This window comes from Lacerta agilis, chromosome 1, assembly GCF_009819535.1.
Source record: "Lacerta agilis isolate rLacAgi1 chromosome 1, rLacAgi1.pri, whole genome shotgun sequence".
In the NCBI taxonomy this organism is placed as follows: Eukaryota; Metazoa; Chordata; class Lepidosauria; order Squamata; family Lacertidae; genus Lacerta; species Lacerta agilis.
This window is the reverse complement of record NC_046312.1, coordinates 48,929,544-48,954,947: the sequence shown is the minus strand read 5'-3', so window position 1 is coordinate 48,954,947 and position 25,404 is coordinate 48,929,544. Positions and strand designations below refer to the sequence as shown.

Here is a 25,404-nt window from a genome sequence, read left to right as displayed (position 1 = left end):
GTCTTCTCTTCTCATGAGGTGGCCAAAGTATTGGAGCCTCAGCTTCAGGATCTGTCCTTCCAGTGAGCACTCAGGGCTGATTTCCTTAAGAATGGATAGGTTTGATCTTCTTGCAGTCCATGGGACTCTCAAGAGTCTCCTCCAGCACCATAATTCAAAAGCACCAATTCTTCGGCGATCAGTCTTCTTTATGGTCCAGCTCTCACTTCCATACACCACTACTGGGAAAACCATAGCTTTAACTATACGGACCTTTGTCGGCAAGGTGATGTCTCTGCTTTTTAAGATGCTGTCTAGGTTTGTGATTGTTTTTCTCCCAAGAAGCAGGTGTCTTTTAATTTCGTGACTGCTGTCACCATCTGCAGTGATCATGGAACTTAACACTTTTTAACTGTGCAGTGCACCACTTTTGAACATGGGACAAAATGTGAAAAAGAGCAGTTTTAAAACAAGCCTGTTTAGATGACATTGACTTTATTTTCAAAATCGAGGTGGGACAGGTGCCAAAACATCACCCTCATGATAGTGCCCAAGCCACTAAACACAATGCTTAATTTTAATGGTCACAATGCAGTGTGCAAGCTCTCAAGAGTTGCATGAAACTCGTCCGCAAGCCAAATCTTCGAGTTTTAAACAGCAGAAAAGAAATTAAAAGTGAGGGAGATGTTTTTGAACGGGAGGCGAAAAAAAGGCTTGGTGCGAACGGCCACATTCATGTTGCATGTATCGCATCTGTGGGATGAAACCCACGTTGAGCCTGCACTGCAATGCCTGTGTCCGAGAGAAGGAAGAGGCCAAGAAGGCAGTTTGCAGACTGGCAAACGTTGCTCGGAGTCAAGTCCCCGTGGAAGAAGGCGAGGAGCAGGAGGAAGACGCAGGGCGCGAATTGGGGGTAGGACTCGCCTCTGGGGTCTCTCCAGCAACTTAGGCCCAGCTTGAGTTTGCCCTCTCTGGGCTGGCCCGCCTTTTGTCTCCAATTCCATGAGGGAAGGGGGGTGGGGGGAGGAGGAGGAGCCTTGGAAGTAACTTTGGGCTCCCCAAACTACCTTTGGTGGTCAGCTGGGCGTGACGTCAGGGGCCGCCGCCGCCGCCTTGCCGCGCAAGGTTGTGCCCACATGTGACCAGCTTAAACTAGTTCTGAAGACACAAAGGGAAAGGCAAGGCGAGATAAGGAGCCAGATAGCGGGGCGGGCGGTGGAGCAGGGCCAGGCGAGCGGCACGGCAAGCAGGAGGAGCAGCCTTCGTCACGACAGAGCGACCCAGGCGCCGGCGACGAGACCCGCAGCATCCATCCAGGCAAGTCACGCACCGGACGCGCTCTTCTTGCGCGCCAAACTTCGTCGCCGCCGGCTGGCCGGCGGAAAAGGGGAGGCCGGCGCCCAAAGTGGCGCGCGGCGGGGGAAGGTGCGCTCCGCAGAGCCGTGCCCGAGGGCGGGGACGGGGACGGGGGACCCCGAGCGACTCGTGTACCTTTGTGATCCCCAGAAAGAGGGATCCTGGCTGCGCTTGAGTTTGCTTTTCCCAGCCCCGTAAAGTGCCCATGTTTGTGCCCCGGGAACTTTTGCTCTAGGCAGTCCCGAGCGAAGATCATCCCAGTCCAGTGTAAACGCTGTAACGCACGTTTGGTCGCCAACACGGCGGGCGGGAGGGTGACGAGGCTCCATCATAAATGAAAGGGGTACTTCCCCACCCCACCCCACCCCGGCGCTCCCGGAGCCTCTCCAGCTTTTAAAGAAAGGGGCCGAGATGATGCTCAGGCTGAGGCGCGAAATCACCTTTTCCGAGAGGGGGAAGCTGGAAAGAGGAGATGCGTGGTAGCCGTTCAGAGCTGATTCCTTTCGCCGGTTGTTTCCTGCCCGGGCAGATAACATTGATGGGGAAGGGACATGCAGGGTCGGTTGGTTGAAACTTTTTTTGCCCCAGGATCTTTGGGAGTCCGGCAAGAGCCTGGATGCTGAGACGCCACGCTGTTGGGAGCGCTGGCACTGCACGGGGAACCAACCTGTATCTTTCTAGTTCCCCCAGAAAAACCCGGTGTGCTGCAGGGTGAAGAGAAAGGATAGGAAGACTTCTCTGGGTCTGGGTCTGCCACTGTGTGCCAGATGCAAATCTTGAGTCCTGTGTTTCCCGACCTTTAGTTTACCAGGGAGTGTTGTTTTATTTGTGTTCTGAGCACTAGGTTTATTATACTATCTGGCATCACATATACAAGATCACACCCATGCTCTCTCTAGTAAGCAATCTGAAAGATCAGTCTGCATACATATAGTGTGTGTGCACATATGTTTGTGAGCATACATTTAAAGTGATCACAACTGCAACAACCAGGGCTTAAAGAGCGCTAAGTTACTTAAGTGAACTAGAGCCTGTACCCTTATTGTCTTTAGTAAACTTTCTTCTGCCCAGACATTGCTCTAGAAGTGTGTATAGCTCACTTAGTGTCTGCCACACTCTAATCCGGATTCTTTGGGCTAATATTGCTGATGACTGGAGATGTGTGTTTGTGACTTGGGGTTTCCGGATCCCTGTAAGGGTCTGCAAAAGATTCCCTTAAGATCCCACCCAGTTCCAAGGCAATTTTGGTTGTGGGTTTTTTATTTTTTTGAGGGGAAGCAGAAGAGTGGGGTCTCTATTCAGTCAGTCCCATGGTGGTATGCTTTATGATTATGCACGGAGGGAGAATTTCAATGGCTGCTGGTCCTTTCTCCTGCTGCAATTGAGACAGTGCTGTGCATTCCTCCTTTGGTTCTGTTGTTGTTGGAGTTGACCCTCGCTCAGCATGGAACTCCCCAAGCCAGGCAGGAGCCAGGCATTTTGGAGCACAAGAATGTGTCTCATGCAAAATGTGGAGCTTCACTCTAAGCTGAGCACCTCTATTGAAAAAGCCCCTCCACTTGGATCTGCTCCAGCTTGGAGAAGAATGAGAGAAGGTTGTTGTTGTCTGTCAGCCATTCCACCCCCCACCGCCACCCCATGGCTGGTTCCAGGAAGGAAGTGTCCCAGTGAAACTAGGACACCTCGTTTCACTCTGAACACACACACACACACACACACACTGTGTGTTTCTTTTTACGAGAGGGGAAGTGGGTGGTCAAGTCTTTAAAAACCCCTTTCACTAGCTGTTGCAGTCATGATTCAGAACCCTTCGTAAAGAGGGCTTCCCTCGGAGCTCAGTGTGTTTCCTCTACCAAGCCTTGATCCATACTTCTTTGAAGTGGGTCTTTATCCAGCCTTCTTATAGATAGATGAACAGCAGAGATGCAAGGCTGCATCCTGCTCTTCTGATACTCCTGTTCTGGGATGGTCTCCACACAACCAAAGCCTGAAAACTCTTGGCAACAAGGAGGTACTGAGGTAATTCCTGTTCTCCCCCCCCCCAACCCCAATTACTCTTCAGGATCTTGGGCTATGGCCAGAATGCACAGAGCTGTGCACATTTAAAAACCTTCTGAAACTACTTCTACTTCAGACCAGTTTGTCACATATTTACCAACTTTAGATTCACTGTTCTGTTTGCAAGGATGCTGTTGTTTCCTTCCCATGTTTTTGAGTAGCTGTAGTAGGTGTTTAGGAGGGTGATCAAGAACACATTTTAGGTCCTGTCTTTCATTTCAGTCTGCAGTCCTAATGAGTTGCTGGGGTTGGGGGAAGTGGTCACTTTATGAAAGCCAAGAATCTTGGAATTCTGCAGAATTTGAAGTTGGATTTTAAGCCATGATAGTGTTGAGACCTGAGTTTCTTGATGATAATGATGATGATACCAATTTCCCTCTGCATCTCCACATGCCATTATGATTTGTTAAAATTTGATCCGTTGTGCTTGGTGATGTTAAACCTATAGGGAAGACCTCAATCAAAAGCAGCATTTCTTCCATGCTGTCAGGGTAGCATTCCTCTTATTTTGCTGGCCGGAAGGTCATGTTAAGAGTAGGGATGAGAGAGAGGTTTGCATTCAAAGCTTAACTTAACCAAGTTCATCCTTTCTGAAACAATACATAAACAGAAACACTTCCCTGAATTTTGCAGTGCACTTCTCCCGCAAAGAAAGGTGTAAAGAAAATGCATATACTGGGTAAACTAACACAGGCATAAAAATGCATAATATTAGGGGAAGTTGCTTTGGAAAAAATGTATTAGAGCAAAACTGCATACAAAAATGGATTTATTAGGAGAAATTTACACTAAAATACTGGTGAATTTCCATGAGAATTAAAAAAAGAAGATAGAAAATTGCTACAGAAATGTAGAGAATTGAATTTAAGATTGAAAAAATGAGAAACAGAGAAAACCAAAATTGACAGATCCATCCATACCTAGTCAGGAGCCCCTGTGTTTGCCTTTCAACCATTTACCAACCATTCCTGAGACTGGTTATGCATAGCCCTCTATGGGTTCACTCCACCTTTTAGAGAATACAGTAAAGCCTCCTTATGTACCCTAGCCTCTTTAGCTAATCATCACTTCTGTTAATTTATTTTTACATTTATATCCTACCTTTCCCCCAATGAGTTCAAGCTGGCAAACATGATTCTCCCTGTCCCCCATTTTATCGTCACAACCCCCCTATGTGGTAGGTTAGACTGGGTGGTCCCTGGTCATGGCTGTGGGGGAGGGGGTTGAAGCCTGGTCTTCCAAGTCCCAACAATATAACCACTACACCTCTTTCCTTGGTTTCAGTGCTTGAAATGCCATATACCCAAAAGACTGTACCACATATTTTTGATTTCACTGTGTGACCACCCTGTTTAAAGTCGTGGTGGTTTCATTGGGTGCCTCCCAGTGGGATTATTTTGTCTTGTTTTTTAAGTGCCAGGTGTGCTGATTCAGGGCATCCAAGGCTAGCACCCCGCATGGGAATAGTGCCAGCCCTCTTGCTGGATGGATGCTAGGTAGGGCAGCCCAGGTAAATGGAAACATTTGCAATGTTTTGTGCTTCTTCCTTGACAATGCAGTCTTGTCCTATTGACTTCAGTGGGGCTTGCTCCCAGATAAGCTTTGTCCTCTTTCCAGATGGATGCTGAATCAGTGGGGAAGGAATCTAGGAGGGATGCAGCCTTATATAGAGGTTTTGCTTGTGCCATGTATACCCCAGGAAACATTTGCAGTGGGGAGGAAGAGGAGGGGGCCTGAGAACAGAAGGTGGTAGGAGAGGAGGCAGGGAAGGAAGGATCTGAAACCTGCCAGGACACAGCCTGAGGGAAAGGAGGTGGGAGAGAGTAGAAGAATCTTGCATATTGTTGAAGCTGCATTTGGCTGCAGGAAATGGAAATCTGAGGGGACTGTTGAGGCCAACTTTTCCTGCATTTTTCTAAGAAGGAGCAAGGCAAGTCCAAAGATGAAGGAACACAAAGGGCCCAAGAGGAGGAGCTCATGGTAAAACAGGTCGGAGAGGGCTGGGAGGAGAAGGCATGTGGTAGCTCTCGAGACAGAGCAGGAAGCAAACGCCAGAAAGAAGGTGGGTGGCCAGGGCACCTTAGCAATTCAGAATGGCTGCAGCTGCCATTAAATGCCCTATGTTTTAATTTTAATGGAACTCTCTTATTTGAAGTTCTTTTCCCCTTCGGACTCACAAAAGAAATCATATGTCCCTTGTTTTGGAACCCATGGTTTTCAAAGGAGTCAGTGTTTAAGAAATTTTGTTCTGGCAGCATTTCTGTATGCAGGGGAAGAAGTTCAATGTGAGTCCTGCATAGTGATGAAAGCAAGCTTCGTGCCTCAAAACTAGCACTTGCCTCAAAACTAGCACAAGTGACCCACACTCAAGTTCACCCTTATTTCTTTGGCTCCAGATTTCCTTCACATCAGGGCCACACCCACACCACACATTGAAAGCACTCTTGTACCACTTTAAGAGTCATGTCTCTTCCGCCGCCGCCCCCAAATTCTAGGAATGGTAGTTCATTAAGGCTGTTAAGGAGACCCCTCACAAAGGTATAGTTCCCAGCACCCTTAACTAGGGCTGCCATACATCCGGATTTTCCTGGACATTACTGGGATTTCAAAGGCAGAATTGACATCGGGGGTGGGGGAAAGCCATTACTCTTAAAGTGGTATGATAGTGCTTTAAATGTATGGTATGGATGTGACCCAAAGTTCCCTCCATGGCAAGAAACAGAGTTTCTACATGATGCACTGCACGTGTCAACGTGATTACTTGCTTATGTGGCAAGCATCATTATTAGCTCATCACCTAACAAGGTGAGGAAGGCAGGAATATTTTAAGAAAAAGAGAGGCACCACTTGTACACAATAGGATAGTGGTGGTATATCATTCAGAAAATGTTTGGATTTATCATGTTAACTTATTCCGAAAGTAGGCAGGAATAAACAGATGCACAAAACTTTTTAACTATTTCACCAACACTCCTCAGTGAGTTTAGAGAACCAGGCCAGACTACATGGAAGTTTAAGCTTAGCCTACCATATGGTGAGATCCTGCACAGGCCTGTTGTGTTCAATGGGGTGTATTCTCAGGAAAGGGTACATGATTGCATGTGGTTGCCATGATGACAAATAAGCATTTTGCAGTTTATATAGTTTTTCATATAGAGTGTTATGTGCCCCATGGCTGGCTTGGTGTAGTGAATGAGGAGAACTCTGTAGGAAGGTTTGAGAAAGAAGCTCTGTGGGATTCACTCGGCGCTCCCAGGGTCATATGGTGGCTCTGCCAACACCTTTCTAATCCTTTGCTCCATTGTCCTTCCTTCAGCATTTATGCAGCAGCAGAACTAGGAAAGATTAGAAATTAGTTTTGCATAATAAGCTGGCACTAGGAAGAGAGAAGCATGGATTATTATCCCCCAAAGTGGGAACAGCCCATCCTGAGAAATTCTGTATGTAAGACAGGTGAGCAATGCTTACATTCTGGAACGAGTGCAGATGTCTTTGAGGACAAAGAGAGCAAACCAGAACAGCTGGATGGATGGGGACTTGACAGTTTTTCCTGTTCTGACAGAGATTTGGACAGTTCCTGTAAAAATCATGCCTCCTCCAGCGATGTGTTCTGTGACTGAGGAGAGGGCTGTGTATTCTTCCCATCCGTTATGGAGATCCCTGCAGAGGCAATATGCAAGTTGCTTGACTGCAGTAAGCACTGAAACTCAGAGGCAGGGGAGAGCTGCTGATTACCACCCCACTTATTTGAGGGAACAGGCACCAGGGGAAAACAGATAAGTACATTGGCTCTAATAGGGGTGTGAATAGCAAGAGGCTGCTCTTTGACACTTTCAGCCCAGTTCTGTGTTTGCTTAGAAGTAAGTCCCACAGATTGAATGGGACTTACTTCCAAGTAAATAGGTGAGCTTGAAGCGGTAGAGAATCTTGCATTGCCACTGTGAAGGAGCTCAGTGCATGCGGGATGACTCATCTGGTGGAGAGGAGGCAGTGCAGCATCTAAATCTCCAAGTGCCGACAACCGGGTTAGAAGTGACACCTGGAACAGATCTTGCTTGGCAGAGAAGGGAGGCCAGGGAGAGTGAAAAGGCCCCTCGTTATTGTGTTTGGCACCTGCGACCCCATTCCAGCATCACCCAGAGGTTTTCCATGGACTTGGTCCAGGGTTAGACAAATCCTTGGCAATCCTGACTGTTGCCAAAGTATGTCTAAATTTTCAGCTGCAGCTCAGCATGTGCAGCCTGTGAGGAGAAAGCGTTAGCAGAAATGAGGTCTGCTCTAAGACCTGGATACACTAAAAGTTAAACGCGACAGGCATATAATGAATGCCTGCTGTACACCTGTCCTATTAGTGTCTGCATTCGAGGACTTGCATGTAACTGTTCTGTTTACTTTTTTAAAATGGACACTGCAACAAGGTGAGCAAATTCCCGTGCTTCTAGCCCTAGTTATGGCTACACTTAGTTCTACTGGACCACATATTTCCCCCCCCCCATCCAGCGTACATGCTAAATATGTTCCTTGAGTTTGCTCTTAATTTAATTGTTACATTTTAACAGAGGAAGGTATACCCTCTCACTGCACATTTGGGAGACTGGCCATGTTCCTGACAGCAGCCACTGCAGAGGAGGCAGATTGCTGAAGCTGGAGAGAACAGCAGACTACAGGCTGATGCCAAGAGGGGAAGGGCAGAGGATCCATGACATGGGCAGAATAAGTGCATGAAGCATATTTAAACAAGAACAACAGTTTTCTGCTGGATTTTTTAAGTGGTCAAAGGAGGAAACTGAGGATGATAATTATCTGTGTTTCTTTTTTCATGAAGAAAATGACAATTAGAGCTCCAGGAGACCAAAATGATAGAACTGCAACAGGCCAGTCCAGAGGAGATGAGGCTCTTACTGTGGAATTTGTACCACACAAGAGCCAGGCAGGATTAGAAAGAGGAATAAAGGCAAAATGAAGAACAAAATGGATATTGTAGTGATGCTTTTGCACTTAACCAAATAGGCCAGGTTCAGACATTTGTCCCAGGGTTCATTCACCATAGTTTACTAGCAGCCCTGTACGCTCATGTTGATTGGGAATGCTAAGAAGAAGAAGGGGGGGAAACTAGTGAAATTTTGTAATGGGTAGTTTAAAAAATGCACATTTTTGAAAGGTTCAGTTCTCCATCTTGATTCAAAATGGAATCCAGTTTTATCTAAGAAAGACTTGCCTCTCAATCTCAGGAACCATCACATAAAATTTGGTTAAGAGGTGTTAAGAAATGTCCAAAGGCACAGCAAACAGAAAAAGTAACATTCCAAAATATATAGTAGAAGATGAAGCCATGAACAAGCACTGTGGCCATGTACTCCTCCCTTGCCCCCTCATTTATATGCTGGTTTCAGTGTGGAGATCTTGCTTGCATTTAAGTCAGAGTTCTCCATAACATCCAAACAGATTAGGATAAACCAGGATCTGATTCGATTTAAAATGCCAGCTCAAGACAGAAGTGCACTGAGTAAACCTACATTAAATGTGTATTGCCGTTGCTTCCATATTTAGGCTATTGTTTCCCTACCTTCTTGCAACTAGTTGCAGTCATTACAGATATCATCTGCTGCAGGGAAAAACACAAGGAATCCCACAGAGATCTTGTGAGCTGAGTTGGCCTTCAGGCCATGCCTGGTTGCTCTGCAGCACTTCTCCACGGTAAAAATTATTCAGATAATATTAATAACAAGAAGAAGTTGAAGATGATCTCCTGGGGGAATAATTCATGTTCACTGTTTGGTGGGGAGGGACATTCAGCCTGGATTGATTTGTTACCTTTGCGGTCTGTTGGCTGTCTGTGCAGCCAGGTCTCCTGCCATGCCAGAAGCTTCTGAAGCATGAAGACGCATCAAGGATTGGCAGAACATGGTGTTACTTCTGACATCACCACCAACATTTCTTGGAGGCCACAGGGCTATCATAGAAAATTGAACAACATCTGCCCAGCCCACATTGTGTAGCGGTTAAGGGTGTTCAATTCGGATTGAAGAACCCAGGCTCTGATCCCCCCAAAACCAAAGCCAAAATATAAATGTAACAAATAAATTATATTCCTGCTTGGTTCAAAACTTACCATAACTTGACCACATGGAAGCATCAACCAGATTGCAAACCCTAATGTGAGAACTGGTCCAGAATGAAAGTGTTCCCCTCCCGCAAAATGAACACAATATATTCACCTAGGGTATTACCCTGTTTCTCCTAAAATAAGACATAGCCATAAAATAAGCCATAGCAGGATTTCTATGCATTTGTGAAATATAAGCCGTTCCCCAAAAATAAGCCATACCCCGAAAATAAGCCATAGTGACGTGGCACCTCCCATTAAAACAGCCTGGAGAGGCGTGGCTATGCAGTGTACCGATGCGACACGGTTAAAATAAGACATCCCCTGAAAATAAGCCATACTGTGTTTTGTTGAGCGAAAAAAAATATAAGACGGTGTCTTATTTTAGGAGAAACACGGTATTTATGTTAGACTTTTGCTATTACTCTTTCCTAAATGACTTACACTTTACAGTAGATGGTCACAGAAGAGATCGTTTAGGTTTCAACGTGCTAGGTATCTGTTCTTGAGCCTAGCAGAATCCATTCTTTGCCTCCTTAACTCCCACTGGAAGGGGGACAAATGGCTCAAGACTGCCACAACCCACATCTGGCAAATCTGTCAGATATTCCAGTCATGGAAGAGCTTTGATCTGGACCACTCTTGGTGCTGAGCTCCTGCCCTCTTGGGCTCTGCCTTGACAGGCCCTTGTCTCCCCTCAGGGGAGTTCCCCTGCTGAAGGGGGCAGGGGACGTGGCCTTCGTCCCTTAGGCGTTGCCTTCAGCTCCCCAGCCTGTGTAATTCTCTGTGACAGTTCAATTCAGAATGAATCCGGCCGCTTCACAGCAACAGACATACAAAAGGTGAGCCCAGTGGAGCCTGAATAATGAAGGGAGCTGCTCTCTGCAGTGGGCTGCCTGGGGGACACTGTGGGGGAAGGGGCAAAAATGCTGACCTAGTGTTTCTTTTCCCTCAGTCCTCCGGGCTATTTCTTTCCCCTACACTGAGCACGGCATGTTTCATCCCAGTCTGTAATGCAGTCAGTTCCTCTCTGTGAACTGCTCTGGCAGTGGGGGCAGAGGCAAAGGACTGTGCCTGATACACTTCCAAGTTGCCTCGTCCAAAGCACCATTTATAACCTGTTTTTCACCTTCCCCCACCTTCCCCCTCTTCACGGGCATATTGGAAAGAGGATTAAATATCCCACAAGTGCATATAATGGAAGACATGTGCTAGATAGATCCCCCAGCACAACAAAGATACCGTGAAGTTGTTGCGTGTCTGCAAAGTCAATGCAAAACCACCACATTGCAAAAGCCCCAGATCCATCATCTGCCAGAAGTCTTAACTAAACGGCTAAGCTAAGCTTCCAGTCCTCATGCCCAGGCCCATGGGGCCTTAGCTTCAGCCTAGAGTGCTACCACTCACCTTTAGTATACAGAACAAAATCGAAAATTCTTTCTAGTAGCACCTTAGAGACCAACTGAGTTTGTTCCTGGTATGAGCTTTCGTGTGCATGCACACTTCTTCAGATAGATTTTGTTTTGACTATGGCAGACCAACACGGCTTTAGTATACAGAACTATGTAAATTCCGCTGCAGCACCATGCAACTTTGAAATCATGTATCAGTCATGGTATTGAGAATCACATTTTATTTTTTATGTATCTTTTAAAGATTATATGCTTTAAGCTCTGTAGACAGTGTTGACAACTCGGAAGCCAGGAAATGGCTGATCAGGATTTTCATTGGTTCAAGTATAGAGCTTTGGTACCGTGCGTAGCCTGCTTTGTGCCTATGGGAATTAGAATAAAATATGCAAAGCAAGCATAAACATGTGCATCATGTATGCAAATTGCAGAATTCAGAGGTGTAAAGGTGTTCGAAAGCACGACCAAGTGCAAGTAGATAAATAGGTACCACTCCAGCAGGAAGGTAAACGGCGTTTCCGTGCGCTGCTCTGGTTCGTCAGAAGCGGCTTAGTCATGCTGGCCACATGACCCGGAAGCTGTACGCCGGCTCCCTTGGTCAGTAAAGCGAGATGAGCGCCGCAACCCTAGAGACGTCTACGACTGGACCTAATGGTCAGGGGTCCCTTTACCTTTAAGGGTGGATAATTTTGGTGTTTTGCGTGTGGCTCAATCTTCTCTGTTCCAAGTTAATTTATGAGTTTTGTGATTAAAATACTGTGGGGGAGAGTGGGAGGATCTATATTTTAAACCCAGATGGAACTTTTGCCATCTGCTTATTCTTTGGGGTCCCCTGCAACCATTTCAGGACTTGCAGAACTGCAGCTGAAATCAGCAGTGGTTGTTGGCAGTGCAGTACCTCAGCATTCCAGTACTTGATCAAATAAAGGCCAAAATTACCCAAATCCAATGTCAAATGAAAGAGCCCCCCCCCCTCCGTGGTATAGTCATACTCACAGTTTGTCATCCTGGTGCCACTGAAAAGCGTTGCTCTAGCAAATTCTGTAGAACTAAGCAGTCCCTTTGCTTTCTGGTGCATCCCCACTTTCCTCCATCAGCACTTTTTGTGTGGGAGCACCAAGTGAATGAGTTTGCTGGATCTACCTCTATTTATTATTTCATTGGTCAGCCTTACTGCTGGACTTGTCCAGGTGAGTAAGATTTGCATTCGTGCCCTGTTATCTGTTCCCAGGTATTGGAAAAAATAAAATAATCTTGAGTTACATGTCTTTCCTCCAATGTTCTCGTTAGACTCTTTGTTGAAACAAAATGGTGCTGCTGTTGTTTTAAGAAGAGAATCGCAAGGCTGGCCACTAGTTCACTCTAGCTAGGCCATAGTGCTTCACCAAACTGCTTGTTGAATATTCCGCCACTCTCGACATCTGCCCTGCAGGCCGTTCAGATCTCTTGGTGTACTGCACTGACGTCTGTGGGCAGAAACACATCCCAGCTTCCATGCTGCAATGCTACAGTGCACACATTTCCCTGCTTCCTCTCCACACCTGCAGTTTCCCTTCTGTATGGTGCACACATACACACACACATGGGCACACTCTTGCTTGCGCTCTCTCGCTGAGCCTTGTTTCCATAGATAGACCTTTTGTGGGGATATGGTAATAGGCTGACATTAAGAGAGCCAGCAGGGGGAGCAGCCTGCCTTCTAAAGCTCCACATGAGATCTAATTGTGTTGGGCTTTTATTTTTAATCTTCTGTTTTAGTTCTCAAAAACTCTGCCTGTTGGGGGCTTCTTTTCCCACCCTGGATTCTTTTTGAGCTGGATAAAGATTCCATGGCAGCTGAGATTCCCCCCCCCCCCTGCAACCTCGGGAAGCTTTGGCATCGGCAAGGTAGCCTGCTGAGCACCAGATAAAAGAGGCAGTGGGAAATGAGGGAAAATGTGGGAGCATTTGAGGGGAGTGGGGAGCAGGGCCTCACTATTGCCAGCCCGCAGAAGCCTTCTGGCTTCCGAAAGGCAGCAGCGGCATAAATCCCTTTGGCAGGTTTGCTTTTTCCCAGTTTCCACTTCGTTGCTCTAGATTTGCATTCTAGGAAAAGGGGGGTGTCAGAGACCAGGGTGGGGTAGAAAGTTTGTAATGCTCCTTGGATTATTTATTTGCTTATTAAAAGGGGGGGCCCTGAGTCTTGTTCAGTTTCTGCCATAGGCCTACAGGATTCAATAGGTGCAGGAGAATAACGTCATTTTGTTTTACCTTGTGGGCCAAAGGCTCATTGTGAGGGGAAGTGCCCGTTGACTCGCACCGCTGTGGGAATGGCGTGTTTGTGTCTCAGTAACTGCAGGCCTTGTGCGGGTTTGCCAAGTGGCACAACACACCAAAGAAAGGGAAGCACAACAGAGCAAGAAAAGACAGACATCCCAGCAATGGCAGGGGGAAAATGCTCTCAAAGGCATTGTGTTAATCCCAGTGGGTCGTCTCCAGTGCTAGTCCTGCTCAGAGTAGGCCCATTGAAATTAATGGACTTCTTAGTTAACCAGGTCTATTAATTTTAATGGGTCTACTCTCGGTGTGTTTCAGGCAAATAGCTCTTTGTCAGATCACTATTTCTATCTCCTTACTCCCAACCAAGTCACTGAGGTTGCCAGTTACTAAAGAAAGTACCATTGATAACAGCTCTCAGAAAGAGAGCTGTTTGCTCAAAATATGTTGAGAATCATACAGCCAGTACTGATAATTGATTCCCGAACCTTCTGGGTTTCAGTTTCCTTACTCTTAATGTTGCCCCTGCAGAAGTCAGCAGGGAGAAGGCGGATGGGGACAAAACTAGAATTGCGTTTCTCTTCCTGTCATTGGCTCTGGCGCCACCTACTGTTGGCCTCCCTGCCTTCCACCCTAACAGTTCCATTGAGCACCAGCCATCACTGCAGGGCTTTGATGCACAAGTTGACTCCTTATCCTTTCCTTCTACAGAATGCAGGTCCGTGGACTCTATTTGCTTTTGGTTCTGATCCTTCTGGCTGCATCTTCTGAGGCTGGCAAGAATAAGAAAGGTGAGCTGACTAGGAGAGTTCTGGCTAGCAAGTGGGATGAGGCCCTGTCTGCAGCCTGATGTTCTGAGGGCTTGCTTGCTGGGTGTGGGCAGGGGCTGCATTTAATGCCTTGCAGCAGCCTGGGGGAAAAGGAGAAGCTGTTTGTTGAGCGTTATAATGATTGCTGTCTCCCCTATGATCACTGCAGAAAAGGTGAAGAAAAATGGCTCTGATTGCGAGGAATGGCGCTGGGGTCCCTGCGTCCCCAACAGCAAGGACTGTGGTGTTGGCTTTCGTGAGGGAACTTGCAATGAAGAGACCAAGAAACTAAAATGCAAGATCCCCTGCAACTGGAAGAAAGAATTTGGAGGTGAGTGTGTGTCTTGCTGTGTGCGAGAGAAGGGTGAGACTTGGGGAATGACACACCAGTCTTAAATGGGACCTTGGGAAGCCAGCCAGCCCGCCCGCCCCCCCCCCCCGGCTTAACAAATTCTGGAGAAATTGTGGTTCTTTGCCTGGAACGATTGCAGGCAGTTAGCAAGGAGTGTGCATGCAGTCTTGGGGGTCATGTGCACACCGTATGCTAACTTAACTGCCGACGTTGATGCAGTGTCAGTTTTTGCTGTTTACAGTGAGTTTGCAATTGATATTGTGCTCGTTCTGCATCCAGCACTTGTACATTAGCAGCACATCCTGTGGCTTCTGGAGGCAACTGGGCTTTCCACAGAGATACTTGTGGTTTCTGGCAGCTGTCATTCATTTGAAGCAGACTTCCCCAACCTGATGCGCTCCAGATGTTGTTGGACTGCAACTCCCTTCATCCCTGACCATTGACTGTGCTGGCTAGGGCTGATGAGAGTTGAAGTCCACAACATCTGGAGGCAGACGGTTGGGGAAGACTGTCCTTCTGCTTAGGAGCATAGATGAGGTGGCCTTATACCAAGTTGGACTATCAGTCCCTCAAGCTCAGTTTTGCCTAGATGGCTTATCCAGCCTGCAAGTGCCAGGGATTGAACCTGGAATCTTCTGGGTGCAAAGCACACACTCTACCTTTCTACCTTACTCCTTATCTGAGAGAGAATATCTATGGTGGTTGAAGGCCAGAGAGATTCTGGTAGGGGGGTCTTGGATCCAAAGGGAAACAAGATGGTGACGGCGGGACAGGGCAGAGTCCCTTTTATCTGGGTCCCACTGAAAGGTTGCCATCACCAAGAGATAACATACAGCTTCCACGTCACTTGCCTTCTGTCAAGATACCAAATTATCTTTCCATACTCAGTCCAATACTCTGAGCAGCTCCTGATATACCAGCATTTTCCAACAACTCTCAGGGCAGTGGGATCAAGGAGGATCCAGGAGTACAGAGGACAGTAGATTCCAGAAAATAGCTTGGATCTGAGCAGAGAATTGAGTGGCTTGAATGCTGACTCGAAGCTTTCTACGCTTTTAAGCCACACCTCACACATTCCCATTGTCTTGCTATTCCCACTTCCTAGTTACTTCCATGCTCCTGTGTCTGCTTCTTCTCTATTTAGGTTAGTGAGGAATTAGGTTGTTGCCGGCTGGAGGAGAGATTTGGCAGTCAGTGCTAGCTTTGCTTCCCTCCACTGTGGATTCCTCCCCTTTGTTTGCTTGCTATTTACAGTACATAGGAAAATATACAAGGTTGTGCTGTATTGGTGTTTATGCATGCACCATGGAAATTACCTGTTTGTTTGGTGTTGTATTTTAAAGAGTCAGGCCTACAAACCACAAAGTTCCTAGTTCCATGACAATGTTGTGCAGCAGTCACTGCCAATCCATTTACCCTGATCCGGCTAACATTTAGTCCCAGTAATATTTAGATCTGCCAATTGTTGAGCCACATGGACATGATTCATAGCAATCTGGTAGGTAGCCATGGTGAACGCTCTTTGGGAATCTCGGGTGTCTCACGCACAGGACCATTGTTTGTTTGCTATAACAGATCTAATGGCTTTTAAATTCTCTCCTAGCTGATTGCAAGTATAAGTTTGAGAGCTGGGGCGGTTGTGACTCGGCAACAGGTCTGAAGTCCCGTTCGGGCACTCTGAAGAAGGCCCTCTACAATGCCGAGTGCCAGGAAACTATACAAGTGACCAAGCCCTGCTCTCCTAAGGCCAAGTCAAAATCCAAAGGTGAGTCCCAGCTCTTAGACTCCCCTTTTCTGCCTTAGATAATTTGCCACGCATTACTCTTGATGATCCAAGAAGGATATAACTCCTGTCTTAGGGGTGGCAAATTAGGAAACATGCAGTTTTCTATGCAATTGCCATATTACTCTAAAACACACTGGCGACACAGTATTGCTTGGAGAACTACAGCTGACTCATGAGCTGAGTGTTTGTCTCACTGGTGTCTTTATACGTGCTGACCTTTTACAAGAAAACTCCCGTGATAGTTCACAAGCACCCAGGTAATGACAAGATTGCAATTATATGGTGGCTCAGGTGATGAGAGGAATCTAAAGCCCACAGTGTCTGTCCCACAGGAGTGCATTTGTGTGAATGGGGAGAAGCTGGAGGCTGGAGTGAGGGGTCAATAAATGGTAGAATCTTTCCACCTGCAAGGCAAGTGCAAGTTTCCAGACAGGAGGAACCCAAAAAGCGACAAGACTGGATGTGCTCCAGATGCATAGCTTGTATGCTAATGCAAGTCGAGGAGACTAGTGGTCAACTGGCGTGTTAAGAGTGCTAGTAAATGCCAGACCGGCACAGAAATAAATGAGAATGTGTGGGGCCCCTGTATGCGGTGTGTTGCACTAATGATCTTCCATTTGTTTCAAGCAGCCAGAAAAGGAAAGGGGAAGGACTAGAACGATGGATGCAGCCCCACCGTCTTCAGGGCATGGTGCCTGAACCCTCTTGGACACACACCACTTGGAGCTCCAGCGTGGTCCCTCCCAGCTTGGCAGCCCTTTTGCCACATCCCACCCCTCTTCTGCCTCCACAGCCTTGCCCTTCACTGACATACCGTTTCTAATCACTAGTTTCCTAAGGAGCAAGCCCACCCTATCGTGAAGAAAGCGCCCTTTGCCTTCCCTGTAACATCTCCTTTCTACCATGCATTCCCTCCTCCCAATCTGTGCATCTCGGTGCTCTTTGCTCTGGTTTGTTTCCCCGGAATTCTGCATGATGCATTTTGAGATGGGGCTGGGCTCTGCTAAGTTGTGGATAGAGTTCTTCACCTTTGGGCTCCTTGGCTGAAGCCATATGGCCCTTTGGCACATCTCTCTCTCTCTCTCTCTCTCCCTCTCCCTCTCGCAAGCTTAGCAGCAAGGCCTGTGGTTTCCTTGTCCCCCATGCAACTTCCCATAGGCAAAACTCCAAATTAAGCTAGCCAAGGAAACTGATTTGGAGAGTGTAATGGAGGGGAGGGGAAAGGGGGGAGTTAATGAGAAGGGGGGGAGCCCCATGCCTGCCTTACATTCCTCATAAGGTGACTGTTGTCTGCTGCCCAGGGTGCTGTGTGTGAATGTCTGTTTCTGGCTCCCCCCTCCAATATATATATATCTCCAGTACAGGCTTGTTCATAAGCAGACCATCTGGAAGGTGTGTGTGTGTGTGTGTGTTTTCCATGAGCTGTTTTTGTCAACAAACCACCTTTTGCCTTTCCTTCGCCACCCAAGAATCTCCCTAGAGTTATGAGCATTGTCTTATCTTTTTCAGTCACGATGTCCTCATTCCTTCTGTCCCTTCTTGTCTCTATATTTGCTGGGACACTGTGGCCTTGTCCTCCTTTTACTGGTGCTGGGTAAGCCCTCTTTGCTTTTTACAATGCCCCCTCTTTTCCAATAAAAGTCTTTTTACAAAAAAAAAAAAGGGAGGTCCTCGTTTTTTTGGGGGGGGGGGGGTGCGACACCGCATTTCTGTGTCAAAGAGCTGCAAGCCCATGTGCTAGAAGAGAAGTGCTGGCTGTGTAGGAGGATCGCAGCTAGCCAGGCCGCGCTGGGCCCAGCGCCACTGTGGGAAGGAGCACAACAACACTGTGAGCTGTCACTGGAGGAAGGCCGCCACTTCGAACTTGACAACGCTCAGTAGGCCAGGAAAAATCTGACAGACATTGACTGCAGGGCTGGGGTAAGGAGCTTGCTGTCCATTCAGATTTCCCTGCTGTGTTTTTTTTTTTTTTTTAGGCCGATAGAGTGAAACAAACTTGACATTGGGGATATTTAAAACAACCGCTTTGGGCAAGGTGAGAATAAATACAGGGTTTCTCTGCCAAGGAGAGCTCGAGTGATATGGCGTTGAGCTCCAGATACCTGTCAGCTTCCCAGAGCCAAATGGTCTGTCACAGGAAAAGTCTCTGTTGAGTTTCCTGCCTCTCGGCTGGTAAAGAAGGGCTCGGACTAAGACCGAGGACAGTTAAACAAAGCAGGATGAGGCAACAGGGCCTTTCCTCTTAGGCTGGATTTGTAGGTGTTCTGGAGAGTGAATTTCCCCTGCAGTAGGAGGGGGGAACCTCTGGTCCACTGGCTCCCCTGCTGTCGTTTCCTCCAAGGCCCTACACCCTCCTTGGCCCTTCTGCCCAATTGCATCTCCATTTTCTTCACTGCTTGGTTTTTTGTTTGTTTGTTTGCCAATGGGATGAGCAGCACTGGGCTGAGGATGGGGGACCTCACACAAAGCGAAGTTTGAATCAGGGCAACCTTCTCCCCACCCACCCTCCCTCACATTCGACTGACTGGTGAGAAACTGTCCGAGCACTCGGGTGGGGCTTCATAGCATCTTGCCGTCAAACTGCCCATGAGAGATTTGTGTGAATACGGTGTGGAAATGGCTTTAACCCTGTCCACTACTGGCTGAACTTGGTCCCTTAATTGCCCAAACTCTCATATGACTTTTATGCAGTCCAGCAATTAAGGGGAGGAATTCCACACTGCGCTTGTCTGATTGTTCTGTCAGCGCAAGCATTTTGGCTTGCTAGATGAAACAGTCACTCCTTTCCTCCTGCTGCATGCTGTTCCCATCCTCCCCCAAGCCCATTTCAGGGTATGGGGCAGCTAGGAGATGGGGGGGGGGGAGCCTTGCTGCGTGCAAACCATAGCCCTTACTTAGGGCTTCCACTGACTGGACTCATTCGTTCCATTCCACCCTCAGTGTTTATTCTTAACTGGGCTTCTTACAGAAGACAATGCAGTCTTTCCTGCGCCAGCTTAAGAATACCTTGTAGGTAACAAGGGAAGGAAGCATTCCTAAACTGGAGGAGAATGGATTCGTTCAGGCATTGATTGTACCTCAAATGACCAAGAGGGAATGTGTGAGCAGGCAGACTAATGGTATTTTATTTTATTTGTCAACTAGTAAGTAACTTGTGCCAGAAGCGGCTTAGTCATGCTGGCCACATGACCCGGAAGCTGTACACCGGCTCCTTCGGCCAGTAAAGCGAGATGAGCGCCGCAACCCCAGAGTCGTCTGTGACTGGACCTAACAGTCAGGGGTCCCTTTACCTTTAAGTAACTTGTGCACATATTTGCATGGCTGTCATAATCCCACAGTAGAAACTAACCTTGCATCTTAAACCAAGTCAAGTGTTACTAGGTGATTTCTCATCCCATCTGCCCTGGACAAGGAAAGCAAAGAACCTCCATTTGGTATTGAGTAAATGGGCACCAAACAAGTAATCAACCCAATATTTTACCAGTGTGGAGAAATGTCTTAAGTGTCTTTTAACGGATGATCACTAGTCCCAAAGTTCATTTTAAGAAATATAGTTTACATTTTATTTCAGAGAGCTGGTTCTTCATTATGAAATGATTCGTGTGCAGAAGCACTTAACATATATATTTTATTTTTAACAAGCAGCAAGCAGCAGCAAGATTTCCCTTTCTTTCATACATAATTCTTGTATGAAAATCATTGGAACTGTCACTGGCTTGTGGTCGTGTTAGTCTGGCAGCGGCCCTCCATTTTGTGGGCCTGTTTAATTATTTGAAGGCTGCTTACTTCCCCTCTCCAGGACAACTCCCTTGTTTCTTGCTCTGTTTTAAGTAGTCACACCTATTCCTCATGCTCTCCATGCCACATACTTTTGTTATGGCAGGAACCAGAGATTACTAGTGGGTCAAGGTCATGGGCTTCCAATTAACTAGACAGGCAGGTGGCATGGCATTCCTCTTTCCCCGCCCCACAAACATTTAAGAAAGCAGGAGTGCAAATGCCATGAATATTTTACCAGCTGCTCCCTGGATTCCTTCAACTCATTTCTATCTTGAGTTGTTTTCATATTGCCGTCGGAGAGAGACGGGTGAGTTGTCAAAAGGTTATTAAGTCATTTGCTGCTTTCTCTCTCAACAGGGTTTTCTTTTTTTTAAAAAAAAGTTTCTAAAATGCATAGTGTTGTATTTCTTTTTCTACAGAAGGTAAAATATATAATTGCATAAAGTCAATTAAATAAAATTACCTTAGAAGCAATTCAATAAAATGCCATATTTTATGTTGCATGAACTGAATGGGTGGATTCGGGGAAGTGTATCTCCTGGCATTGCTTTCTGCTGCTCTTAGCAAGTGCCGGAAAGAAGAAGCTGGTACATAGGCCATGTTTGGCTGCATTCAGAGCTCTAGAAATTTACAGTAGCCTCTGCCGATCTGTTGCCCTACAGAGGTTTTGCACTACAACTCCCAGCGGTCGCTGGGGCTGGTGGGAATTGTAGTTGAGAACATCTGCAGCAGGCATGTCCAAAGTTTAATCCGGCCCCTGTGGCAGTTTTAAAAAAGCTCAACAACTTTGGTTGGCTCTCACGGCCCTTCACTTCATCAAATCTGGCCCTCTTTGAAAAAAGTTTGGACACCACTGATCTACAGGGTACCAGATTGGCAAGGGTGAGTGCAGGGGAATAGCTGGAAATCAGAAACCAGTTGTACTGTGTTAAATAGGGTTTTCTCTCTGGGCTTTATGAATGCACCTCAGTATCAAACACTGTTGAAGAGTTTGGGTGGCACCTTTTGCCAAATAAGTGTATCAGGCTTCGGGTGCTGTGGGACACTTCTTTTCGCTGGAACAAATGTGGCCACCCTTCTGGAAATCTGAAATGCATCAGCACTCTGCAATTTGCAACACAGAAGTGCTACATATACGATTTCTTTCTACATTCAGAATTGGCATGCTCCTACCTCTTTGCAGAAACAGCTTTAGGCCAGTTACCCACTGGTAAAGTGCCTGTTGCACCTGCAAAAGGCCCCTTGCAGATTCCATATCCAGGTTGGGTCTGAAACAACACGTGTCGGAAATCAAGGACAGTCACTGCCAAACAGTGTAAACCAGGAGTAACCCTCCCTTTGGTGAACTGTCAACCTGGACTTGCATGACCAATGATCAGGGATGATGGCTATTGCAGTACAATATGAGTTTGACCAAACTGCGGGAGGCAATGGAAGACAGGAGTGCCTTGCGTGCTCTGGTCCATGGGGTCATGAAGAGTCAGACACGACTAAACAAACAACATCTGGAATGTAGCCTGCTATTTGCCCACAATATTGACAATACTGAGCCAGGTGGATCAATAGTCTTGACTTGATATTCATTCATTTCTTACGCTCCTAGCCCTGGCTCATTCTGATCTAGCTTCAAATATTGCTGAGCTTGGAGCTATTGGGCATCCCTGTGCGCTTTCCATTGAAATTAATAACAAGGGCCTGCCAGGTCCGGCCAATGGCCCATCAAATCCAGCATTCGGCTCTCACAGCAGCTAGCCAAGTGCCTATGGGAAGCCTGCAAGCAGGACCTGAGCACAACAGCCCTCTCTCCACTTGTGACTCCAAGCAACTCCTATTCAGAGCCTTAATGGGAGTCTGTGGGAGTCTAGCCATTAAGGCTAACAGGCACTGTTGAACTTAATGTCCACAAATTTGCCTAATTCTCTTTCAAAACCATCTGAGTTGGTTGCTGTCGCTGCCTCTTACGGGAGCGGTTTTCACAGTTTAACTGTGCTGTTAGTATCTTTCGCCTGTCCAACATTCAGTGGCATACCGAGGGGGGAGCGATGGGGCGGAGCGCCCTCGGTGCAATCCTGGAGGGAGGGTGACACTCTGCACCACCCCCCCACTCCCAAGCCACCGCCTGCCACCCCTTCCGTGCGGCGGTGGCAACTTTTAAGGCTGCAGCGCGCAAGCAGCAGCACAGGTGCCTGTCTGTGCTGCTGCTTGCGCACTGCAGCATTAAAAGTTGCCACCGCACAGAAGGGGTGCCAGGCACGAGCAGCCGGCACCCCTTCCGTGCGGGCACCCTTAAAAGTTTTCGCCACGCCCGCACGGAAGGGCTGCTGGCTGCTTGCGCCCGGCATCTTGGGTGGAGTGCACATGCATGCATCGTGACATCAGGGCGCGCACTAGGGAGTGGTGCCCCACCCACGAGGGGGGGGTGCTTCCGCGTTTGCCACTCTGGGTGGCAAAGCGGCTCTCTACGCCAGTGCCAATGTTCAGCTTCATTAGTTAGCCCCAAGTTTTAATATTATGAGATGTGGGGGAATCATAGAGTTGAAAGAGACCCTAAGGATCATCTAGTCCAACCCCCTGCAATGCAGGACTATGCAGTTGTGAAATATGGGGAGTGAACCTGCAACTTTGGCATTATCAGCACCATGCTCTAACCAACTGAGCTATCCAGGCCCTCCAGACCTTTTCCACTTTCTCTATGCCTGCATAATTTTACGTACCTCTACCATATCCTCTTACCTTTTCCCTAAACTGAAAAGCTGCAGACACCAAATCCCATTTATTACAACTGGGTTGGTGCAAAATATATTTGTCTTCCCTTCTAGTATCTGCTCAGATTCACACTATCTCACTTCACCTTATCTTTCTCTATGCTCACCATTGTATCCCAGTGGCCTCTTACTTTGAAGGTGACAGCTTGCCCTTCTGCCTCCCTGCAACTCCTCTCCCACGTGGGTCAAGTGACCTAGATTGGGAAACTCTTGGCACTGAAGCTGCCCTAACCTCTCAACCTCTGGGTGGAGGCAGCTGTTGTAGGTTTAGGTGGCTATTCTGCTGAGGCCAGCAAAATAGCCTCCACATGGTCGGGAGTGCAGGCATGCTGCCCAGTCAGTACCTATTGACAAAGGGGCCTCTGAGGGTCTTTGTGTTCCTGCAGGGACAGCTGCCTGAATGCCTGCCCATCTCTCCTCCTTGCTCTCCCCCCAGTGCACCCCTTCGCTGATCAGAACAAAATCCCTGCCCCAGGCGCTTGAGCTCCCTAGAATTCCTCAGCTAATGCGGTATAATTGCTTCCAGACCTGCACAGGGCTGGAAATGCTGCAGGAAGATTGGAACCAGACTCTGGGGCAGGGGAAGCTCCCTTGGGCAGACAGCATACAGGGCAGTGCCCAGCTAACCTGGGTCAAAGTGCGGGTTGAGTCTCCAGGCGTCCCAGGGGAGCTCATTCAGGCTCGGTCCCAAAGCCATGAAAACTAGACAGAGAGAGAGTCACCCTCTCCAGATCCATCCCATTACTTTGGCTGAGTGAGGCATCCATTTCCTTGTTTTGCCCAAGGAACCCTCTAATCATAGGAAAGGATCATTTGTAGGCTCCTGTGAGGGTAGTTTTTCCTCCCTTGACTCAGCAGAAGAAGCTTGCAAAATTTGCTCGGCACATCCCGTCCTGGAGGGGAAAAGTCTGGCATCCTTGTCAATCGGCAATGATTCTTGCACTCCTTAAAAAAAAAAAAAGACACACAACCAGAAACTTCTCATAAACCACTGGCCTTTTTGGGATGGGACTGATGAAAGATGGAATTTTATGACACCGGCGGGGGGGGCGGGGGCTATAGAGCCTCATCCTTGTTTCATAATTTCAAATTTAATCCACCCTATGCCTAAACTGCTTGCATGTGGGTATTGAAAGAAGACCACAAAAAATGACCCAAAGAGCTAATATATTTACTTCAATTACTTTATTGGTTTAAGTGAGGCCCGCTGTTAGTTGTAACAATTTTTAAAAAAACCTGCAAGGCATTTGGGGCAACATGATGCAAATTATTCTAAAGGCAGTGGCAGTATGGCTGCCTCACCAGCAGAATGAAGCAGCAGCCTTTGGCCAACTACAATGGCGTCTCCCAAGGTGAGAGTCCTTTACCATGAGACGGAGACTTCTGTGCCTGTGTACACTGGCCCAGTCTATGCCAGGTCCTTGATCTGTATTTCTCGCTGAGGGTGCAGACACCCCCTGGGCTCTGGAGAAACTGAGCAACAGCTGGAATGGGTTCTTCTGTGCTGGACATCATGAATATCCTGGGATTTAGGCTGCACACTTTACACTGGAGCCCACATGCTGAGGACTCCATGACGACACTGACTAGAAGGGAGGTTAAGTTCATTTACAAAGCTCGGTGGCTATCTTCTTGATACGCCCACAGGCACTTGGAGCAGAAGCAAGCGGGGAGGTCTCTAGTTTCCTTCCCCCAGCCCCTATAACCAGGGATGAAGAAACTGCAGCCCTCCAGCAGTTGCTGCAATACAACTCCCATCATCCTTGACCATTGTCCATGCTGGCTGCAGCTGATGGGAGCTGGAGTCCAACATCATGATGAGGGTCACCCATTCCTACCCTACAGAGCAGCCTTTCCCAACCACGGCTTCCCAGATGGTGTCAGACTACAACTCCCATTATCCCTGACCACTGGGCATGCTGGCTAGGAATGATGGGAGTTGTGGTCCAACAACACCTTGGAACCCAAGGTTGAGAAAGGCTTCTATAGAGGAACCAAAAATCTCTTTGGTAAAGGGCGTCTCCCTTAACCAAGTGCTTGGAGCCAGGAGGACACTGTGGTGCAGCTGGCATCTAAAAAAAGCAACCCAAAATGAAGGGGAACCCTGTTTACATTAAAAGAGGCTACATGGCCTTTGAAAGACTCCCCAGTACAGGAATATCCCGCTATCGCAGATGCCTGGTGCAACGTTATCCTCCAAGGGCCTTGTCAAGCATTTGCCGCCTCAAGGACAGTCGCTCTTCACATCGACACAAATACCTTTGTAGAAGCATTTCCCTTGGCATGTGGTCAAAAATGTCACAGTGCTGACTCTGTCTCTCTGTGCGTGCGCACATGTGCCATCTGCGATTTTTTTTATTGTTCAAAACAACTCAGGTGTGTCATTGTTTCAAGGTAGGAATGAGTCTCTCCATTCAGCGGGCTGGCTGGCAGGCACAGCTGCCTGCCACGGGGAGACAAGATGGAGTCAGCACAGGATGAAAGTTCCTTAGGAAGCCTCTTAAGCAGGCAGGTTTGGTTCCAGCTGTAGAACACTCTCCCTGAGGGGAACAAATCCCACTGGAAACTCAACCAGGAAAAGGGCTAGGATGTATGAAAGGGATTAAGTGTGCCTTGGTTGGTCATCTATTCTGAGCATGCCCAGCCTAAGGCTCGCTCCAAGCAGAATCCACTCCCAGCTTGGTGGCTGTTGATGAGACAGTCCCCTTCTGTCTGCACATTCATAGTCTCTCTCTCTCTCTCTCTCTC

The 25,404-nt window shown here is 47.6% G+C and overlaps 1 protein-coding gene across 3 annotated transcripts; it reads left to right on the top strand.

The window, feature by feature from the left end:
- The first annotated feature begins 1,065 nt into the window (after positions 1–1,065).
- On the top strand, positions 1,066–16,899 carry MDK (midkine). Of its 3 annotated transcripts, none has more exons than XM_033148971.1 (5): positions 1,066–1,296; positions 13,876–13,955; positions 14,143–14,304; positions 15,929–16,090; positions 16,739–16,899. In XM_033148971.1, the coding sequence occupies exons 2-5, from the start codon at positions 13,877–13,879 to the stop codon at positions 16,765–16,767; spliced, it is 432 nt and encodes a 143-aa protein (XP_033004862.1). In that variant the 5' UTR covers positions 1,066–1,296; position 13,876; the 3' UTR covers positions 16,768–16,899. The 3 variants fall into 3 exon arrangements, with proteins under 3 accessions (XP_033004862.1, XP_033004880.1, XP_033004871.1); XM_033148989.1 differs by having other exon boundaries at positions 1,075–1,296; positions 16,742–16,899; XM_033148980.1 differs by lacking the exon at positions 1,066–1,296 and adding an exon at positions 3,218–3,354.
- Positions 16,900–25,404: the final 8,505 nt, after the last annotated feature.

Excerpts from the sequence above, each read along its gene's own strand:
- MDK (XM_033148971.1), top strand. The coding sequence starts at position 13,877 with ATGCAGGTCCGTGGACTCTATTTGCTTTTGGTTCTGATCCTTCTGGCT. Across the intron at positions 13,956-14,142 it reads GGCTGGCAAGAATAAGAAAG|AAAAGGTGAAGAAAAATGGC; the intron begins GTGAGCTGACTA and ends TGATCACTGCAG. Across the intron at positions 14,305-15,928 it reads CTGGAAGAAAGAATTTGGAG|CTGATTGCAAGTATAAGTTT; the intron begins GTGAGTGTGTGT and ends ATTCTCTCCTAG.